General features: G+C 61.5%; 1 protein-coding gene across 1 annotated transcript; it reads left to right on the top strand.

Annotated features, from left to right (window-relative positions):
• The first annotated feature begins 1,238 nt into the window (after positions 1-1,238).
• LOC100978470 (translation initiation factor IF-2) lies at positions 1,239-7,299 on the top strand. The gene is made up of 7 exons (XM_008969116.3): positions 1,239-1,259; positions 1,344-1,463; positions 5,136-5,958; positions 6,055-6,189; positions 6,285-6,397; positions 6,478-6,600; positions 6,682-7,299. Exons 1-4 carry the CDS (start codon positions 1,239-1,241, stop codon positions 6,123-6,125), a joined length of 1,035 nt encoding a protein of 344 aa, XP_008967364.1. The 3' UTR covers positions 6,126-6,189; positions 6,285-6,397; positions 6,478-6,600; positions 6,682-7,299.
• Positions 7,300-7,669: the final 370 nt, after the last annotated feature.

The raw sequence follows: 7,669 nt of genomic DNA, 5'->3' as shown, positions 1-7,669 counted from the left end.
ACGTGTCTGATTCACCCCAGGGTGCACTATTGAGGGTTGGGGAGATGAGATACTTGGGTGACAATGAGGTGTCCCCATTCTTTGGATGATGGGGATCTCGGCCTCAGCGTGAGGCCCCTCCCACAGGGTCTCTGGCAGGCACAGAAACTGGGGGCTCTTGCGTAGCACATGGGTATTTGTGGACGCTTCCCCTTCTGTCTCACCACCCGGATGGCACAGAATCGGTTGTAAGTGTGGACTCAAAAGTGGCCGCGCGGCGGCAGTGCAGGCTCACACATCACAGCCCAAGCCCTCCCTGGATGGGGTTCGCCCGCGGAAACGTCCCGGGTCACCCAAGCCAGGTGCCACAGGGTCCTCGGAGGTCTTCTGGGAATAGGACGCTCATGGGAGCCACACCACGTCTTCGTATCGGGCCATATCCACAGCCCCGTGGCCCCAGGTCACACTCTGAGGGCTTCAGTGTCATGGCCTGGGACTCAAGTCACGCCTACCCGTGTGATGTGCACAGCGAATTCCGCCAAAAGCTTATACTTTCCACATCCATCCCAGAGCACAGATCCGACTAAGGACAGCCCCCAAATCCCGAGCCTTTTTCTGAACTGACAATTGCCTCCCCAGTGAACACTCTGAGCTTGTCAATCTTAAGTGGCCAGACATTAACATTCCCATTCAGTGCAGGTTTGAGATGCTAATTTAGGAGCTTGAGATGCTAAAGAGCTGGGAGTACCACTGCTGCTTTATTCTGGGGTCTAGGATCCTTGTGTTGGCTGAGATAATCTGCTAATGTGGGTGCAGCAGACATCCCGCGGTTTGTGGAATCGATAAAGGATGGGGATCAATGGTGTTTGTGCACTGTGCGGTCTGTGCCCAATTGCCTGCCTTGTGCTGTGGAATCTGTACACCTGGCCAACATGTGCTTGTGTGAGCCTGACAGTGCATTTTCCAGAGCCTCACCTCGGCTCTGCCCTGGAGGCTCTGTGCTGCTGGAATCAGACTCAAGGACCTCATCAGAGGACCATGGCCCCGTATCACCTGGGTCAGGCACTGAAGTTGGGACAGGAGAGCAGAGACTTCCAAAATGAGGGATCCCTGTGTTCTGAGGTGATCATGACTGGGAACCAAGGACTCAAGCGCATGCTCCAAAGGGAATCGTTTCCCACAAGGCCTTTGGCAGGAACAGGGATCCTGGGAGCCTGCCAAGCAGAGCGCACAAGTGTTCCTGGAGTCTCGCTGCCCAGATGCCACGGAATCAGTTGAAGGTATGGAAACACAGGTGGCCACGTGGTAGCAGGGCAGGCTCAGGCGTCATAGCCCGAGCCCGGCTACCTGTGGTTTGCCTGCAGAAACATCCCGGGTCAACAGGCCAGGCACCGCATTGGTTCGCAAGGGTCATCGGGGGTAGGACCCTTGTACGAGCCACATCGGGCTACGTGCCTGATTCACCCCAGGGTGCACTGTTGAAGGTTGGGGAGATGAGAGGAGATACTTGGGGGACAGTGAAGTGTCCCCATTCTTTGGATGATGGGGATCTCGGCCTCAGCGGGAGACCTCTCCCACAGGGTCTCTGGCAGGCACAAGAGCCCAGGGGCTCTTGCATAGCACACGAATATTTCTGGAGGCTTCCCCTTCAGTCTCACCGCCCGGATGGTGCAGAATTGGTTGTAGCTGTGGAATTGGAAGTGGCCGCGTGGCGGCAGTGCAGGCTCACACATCATAGCCCGAGCTCGCCCCAGCTGGGGTTCGCCCGCGGAAACGTCCCGGGTCCCGCAAGCCAGGCGCCGCAGGGTTCACGGGGGTCATCAGGGATAGGACACTCATGGGAGCCACATCGGGCTATGTGTCTGATTCACCCCAGGGTGCACTATTGAGGGTTGGGGAGATGAGAGGAGATACTTGGGGGACAATGAAGTGTCCCCATTCTTTGGATGATGGGGATCTTGGCCTCAGGGTGAGATCCTTCTTGCAGGGTCTCTGGCAGGCACAGAGCCCGGGGGCTGTTGCATAGCACATGTGTATTTCTGGAGGCTTCCCCTTCAGTCTCACCGCCCTGATGGCGCGGAATTGGTTGTAGTTGTGGAATCGGAGGTGGCTGCGCGGCGGCAGTGCAGGCTCACACATCACAGCCCGAGCCCGCCCCAGCTGGGGTTCGCCCGTGGAAACATCCCAGGTCATCCAAGCCAGGCGCCACAGGGTTCACAGGGGTCGTGAGGTACTGGACACTCATGGGAGCCATATCGGGCTACGTGTCTGATTCACCCCAGGGTGCACTGTTGAAGGTTGGGGAGATGGGAGGAGATACTAGGGGAACAATGAGGTGTCCCAGTTCCATGGATGATGGGGATCTCGGCCCTAGTGTGAAACCCTTCTCACAGGGTCTCTGGCAGGCACAGAGCCCGGGGGTCTTGCATAGCACATGGGTATTTCTGGAGGCTTCTCCTTCGGTCTCACCGCCTGGATGGCGCGGAATTGGTTGTAGTTGTGGAATCGGAAGTGGCCGCGCGGCGGCAGTGCAGGCTCACACATCACAGCCCGAGCCCGCCCCAACTGGGGTTCGCCCGTGGAAACGTCCCGGGTCACCCAAGCCACGCGTCGCAGGGTTCACGGGGGTCATCTGGGAATAGGACAGTCATGGAAGCCGCACCAGATCTTCAGGTCGGGCATTATCCACAGCCCCGTGGCCCCAGGTCACACTCCGAGGGCTTCAGTGTCATGGCCTGGGACTCAAGTCACGCCTACTTATGTGATGATCACAGTGTGTTCCACCAAAATCTTACATTTTCCACATCTATCCCAGAGCACAGCTCCGACTCCGTCTAAGGACAGCCCCCAAATCCCCAGCCTTTTACTGAACTGACAATTGCCTCCCCAGTGAACACTCTGATCTCCTCAGCCCTAAGTGGCCAGACATTAACATTCTCATTCAATGCAGGTTTGAGGTGCTAATTCAAGAGCTTAAGATGCTAAAGAGCTGGGAGCGCCACTGCTGCTTTATTCTCTGGTCCAGGATCCTTGTGTTGCTGGAGATAATCCACTATCGTGGGTGCAGCAGACACCCTGCGGCTTGTGGACTCGGTACGGGGTGGGGATCCTGATGGGGTTAGGATGTTCGATGGCTCGGGTGTGCTCCACGCTCAGGGATCATCACGTCCGGCCGGCGGTAGTTGGCACGTGGAGAGGTGAATTTGCCCACAGGTGTTCCCCGTGCCTGCGCATTGCTGGCAGCACCACCGGATCCTGTGCTAGCCCCTCCCACAATGCCTGGAGCAGGAGCGAGGGGCCTGGGGAGCCGCCTTGCCTGGTGCATTTGTATTTCCGGAGTATTTCCTGAGTCTCCCCTTGGGTCTTGGGTGCTGTCCCCAGTGAGCCCATCTTCCAGCGATGGCACAGAATCGGTTGTGGCTGTGGAGACGGAAATGGCCGAGAGGCGGCAGTGGTGACTCACATCACAGTCTGAAGGTGACCCAAGGCTGGACTCCACTTTTAGCAAAATGTGGGGGTCTGCCTTGGTCTCCTAACTTGGGGGTCCACTCATGGAAAAGCCTGAGAATTTTCATGCCATGGAAATTCCCCCATGTCGTGGGGTTCACCCACGACAAAGCCCGGCGGTCAGTGCTCAGCAGGCAAGCACTCAGCCCTTTCCGGTGGGGCCATGGGAACAGAGGGTTTGCCGAAGGCGCGGCCAGCCCTTCCACATCCCAGAGGGCCTGCTGGGTGATTGGACCCGTGAACTCTGGGTCCCTTGGCCCTGGTGCTCCCCTTCACGGCTTTGGCACTCGAGACTTGAGGTGAACCCCAGGGACTGCAGGGCCCCAACAACCCTCACCAAAGGCCAAGGTGGTGACCGACGGACCCACAGCGGGGTGGCTGGGGGAGTCGAAACTCGCCAGTCTCCACTCCACTCCCAACCGTGGTGCCCCACGCGGGCCTGGGAGAGTCTGTGAGGCCGCCCACCGCTTGTCAGTAGAGTGCGCCCGCGAGCCTTAAGCACAGCCCGGCAACATGCGGTCTTCAGACAGGAAAGTGGCCGCGAATGGGACCGGGGTGCCCAGCGGCTGTGGGGACTCTGTCCTGCGGAAACCGCGGTGACGAGCACAAGCTCGGTCAACTGGATGGGAATCGGCCTGGGGGGCTGGCACCGCGCCCACCAGGGGGTTTGCGGCACTTCCCTCTGCCCCTCAGCACCCCACCCCTACTCTCCAGGAACGTGAGGTCTGAGCCGTGATGGTGGCAGGAAGGGGCTCTCTGTGCCATCCGAGTCCCCAGGGACCCGCAGCTGGCCCCCAGCCATGTGCAAAGTATGTGCAGGGTGCTGGCAGGCAGGGAGCAGCAGGCATGGTGTCCCCTGAGGGGAGACAGTGGTCTGGGAGGGAGAAGTCCTGGACCCTGAGGGAGGTGATGGGGCAATGCTCAGCCCTGTCTCCGGATGCCAAAGGAGGGGTGCGGGGAGGCCGTCTTTGGAGAATTCCAGGATGGGTGCTGGGTGAGAGAGACGTGTGCTGGAACTGTCCAGGGCGGAGGTGGGCCCTGCGGGGGCCCTCGGGAGGGCCCTGCTCTGATTGGCCGGCAGGGCAGGGGCGGGAATTCTGGGCGGGGCCACCCCAGTTAGAAAAAGCCCGGGCTAGGACCGAGGAGCAGGGTGAGGGAGGGGGTGGGATGGGTGGGGGGTAACGGGGGAAACTGGGGAAGTGGGGAACCGAGGGGCAACCAGGGGAAGATGGGGTGCTGGAGGAGAGCTTGTGGGAGCCAAGGAGCACCTTGGACATCTGGAGTCTGGCAGGAGTGATGACGGGTGGAGGGGCTAGCTCGGGGCAGGGCTGGTGGGGCCTGAGGCCAGTGAGGAGTGTGGAGTAGGCGCCCAGGCATCGTGCAGACAGGGCGACATCAGCTGGGGACGATGGGCCTGAGCTAGGGCTGGAAAGAAGGGGGAGCCAGGCATTCATCCCGGTCACTTTTGGTTACAGGACGTGGCAGCTGGTTGGACGAGGGGAGCTGGTGGGCAGGGTTTGATCCCAGGGCCTGGGCAACGGAGGTGTAGCTGGCAGCAGCGGGCAGGTGAGGACCCCATCTGCCGGGCAGGTGAGTCCCTTCCCTCCCCAGGCCTCGCTTCCCCAGCCTTCTGAAAGAAGGAGGTTTAGGGGATCGAGGGCTGGCGGGGAGAAGCAGACACCCTCCCAGCAGAGGGGCAGGATGGGGGCAGGAGAGTTAGCAAAGGTGACATCTTCTCGGGGGGAGCCGAGACTGCGCAAGGCTGGGGGGCTGTGGGCCCGTTCCAGGCAGAAAGAGCAAGAGGGCAGGGAGGGAGCACAGGGGTGGCCAGCGTAGGGTCCAGCACGTGGGGTGGTACCCCAGGCCTGGGTCAGACAGGGACAAGGCAGGAGACACAGGACAGAGGGGTCCCCAGCTGCCACCTCACCCACCGCAATTCATTTAGTAGCAGGCACAGGGGCAGCTCCGGCACGGCTTTCTCAGGCCTGTGCCGGAGCCTCGAGGGCTGGAGAGCGGGAAGACAGGCAGTGCTCGGGGAGTTGCAGCAGGACGTCACCAGGAGGGCGAAGCGGCCACGGGAGGGGGGCCCCGGGACATTGCGCAGCAAGGAGGCTGCAGGGGCTCGGCCTGCGGGCGCCGGTCCCACGAGGCACTGCGGCCCAGGGTCTGGTGCGGAGAGGGCCCACAGTGGACTTGGTGACGCTGTATGCCCTCACCGCTCAGCCCCTGGGGCTGGCTTGGCAGACAGTACAGCATCCAGGGGAGTCAAGGGCATGGGGCGAGACCAGACTAGGCGAGGCGGGCGGGGCGGAGTGAATGAGCTCTCAGGAGGGAGGCTCGTGCAGGCAGGGGTGAGGAGCGCAGCGGGCGGCGAGCGGGAGGCACTGGCCTCCAGAGCCCGTGGCCAAGGCGGGCCTCGCGGGCGGCGACGGAGCCGGGATCGGTGCCTCAGCGTTCGGGCTGGAGACGAGGGTGAGTTTTTCCCCCTCTGCCGCCCTCAGCCCCCACCCGCCCCTCCCCACACAACCAACACGTTCTCCCCACACTACTCTCTCGTTCTCCCCACAGCCAGGTCTCCAGCTGGGGTGGACGTGCCCACCAGCCGCCGAAGGCCAGGACGCCAGGTCCGGTGGACGTGACAAGCAGGACGTGACATGGTCCGGTGTGACGGCGAGGACAGAGGAGGCGCGTCCGGCCTTCCTGGTGAGCGTGTCTGCCCTCCCTGCGTCAGGACGCGGCCCTGCCCAGACCGCCCCGCCAGGCCACCATCTCACTGCCCCCACCTCTGTCTTCTACAGAACACCTTAGGCTGGTGGGGCTGCGGCAAGAAGCGGGTCTGTTTCTTTACTTCCTCCACGGAGTCGGCACACTATGGCTGCCCTCTGGGCTCCCAGAACCCACAACATGAAAGGTGAGGGGCTTCCTGCCACACTTGGGGTGGGGGGCACGCGAGAGGAGCTGAGTGGGACCTCACTCCTTCCCCATCCACAGAAATGGTGCTACCCAGCTCAAGCCTGGGCCTTTGAATCCGGACACAAAACCCTCTAGCTTGGAAATGAATATGCTGCACTTTACAACCACTGCACTACCCGACTCAGGAATCGGCTCTGGAAGGTGAGCACCAGCGCTCCTTCCGGAAGCCTCTAGGCCCCCGAGCACCCTGCCCCCATCCCACCCACGTGTCGCTATCTCTAGGTGAAGCTAGAGGAACCAGACCTCATCAGCCCAACATCAAAGACACCATCGGAACAGCAGCGCCCGCAGCACCCACCCCGCACCGGCGACTCCATCTTCATGGCCACCCCCTGCGGCGGACGGTTGACCACCAGCCACCACATCATCCCAGAGCTGAGCTCCTCCAGCGGGATGACGCCGTCCCCACCACCTCCCTCTTCTTCTTTTTCATCCTTCTGTCTCTTTGTTTCTGAGCTTTCCTGTCTTTCCTTTTTTCTGAGAGATTCAAAGCCTCCACGACTCTGTTTCCCCCGTCCCTTCTGAATTTAATTTGCACTAAGTCATTTGCACTGGTTGGAGTTGTGGAGACAGCCTTGAGTCTTGGTGCGAGTGTGCGTGAGTGTGAGCCACCTTGGCAAGTGCCCGCCCAGGGCCCGGCCGCCCTCCATCTGGGCCGGGTGACTGGGCGCCGGCTGTGTGCCCGAGGCCTCACCCTGCCCTCGCCTAGTCTGGAAGCTCCGACCGACATCACGGAGCAGCCTTCAAGCATTCCATTACGCCCATCTCGCTCTGTGCCCCTCCCCACCAGGGCTTCAGCAGGAGCCCTGGACTCATCATCAATAAACACTGTTACAGCAACTTGTCTCAAGGACTCTGGAATCCGGGCTGTGGGCATGATGTGGGGGAGGCCAGCCTTGGGCAGAGGGGGGCTGGGGGGCATGGGGAGGAGTACATGAAAAGGGGGATGGGGGTTCCAGGGTGGGGGATTCTGGGATGGGTGCGGCACAGCACACACCAGGGGTGGGGTGAGCACAGGGTGTGTGGACCTCAGGGGTGCAGGGCAGGCGGTCAGCATGCAGTGATGGCAGTGGAGGGGCTGTGGGACCAGGGGCTTCACAGAATGGGGGGGGGCTGGGCTTGCGGAGGGGGCCTGCGCTCTGAGGCAGGGGTCGGGGACCACCAAACCATCCCCGAGCGAGTGCCTCCTGTCGCCCCAAAGTCCCATCAG

The sequence above is a fragment of the Pan paniscus genome, chromosome 9 (genome assembly GCF_029289425.2).
Source record: "Pan paniscus chromosome 9, NHGRI_mPanPan1-v2.0_pri, whole genome shotgun sequence".
NCBI classification, from domain to species: domain Eukaryota; kingdom Metazoa; phylum Chordata; class Mammalia; order Primates; family Hominidae; genus Pan; species Pan paniscus.
The sequence above is the reverse complement of the archived record's forward strand: the minus strand, read 5'-3'. Positions and strand labels throughout refer to the sequence as shown.

Bases quoted from the DNA above. Each gene is read 5' to 3' on its own strand.
- LOC100978470 (XM_008969116.3), top strand. From the start codon at position 1,239: ATGCCACGGAATCAGTTGAAG. The intron at 1,464-5,135 runs GTTGGGGAGATG...AAGGAGGTTTAG, and splicing joins CCCAGGGTGCACTGTTGAAG to GGGATCGAGGGCTGGCGGGG. The intron at 5,959-6,054 runs GTGAGTTTTTCC...TTCTCCCCACAG, and splicing joins CGTTCGGGCTGGAGACGAGG to CCAGGTCTCCAGCTGGGGTG.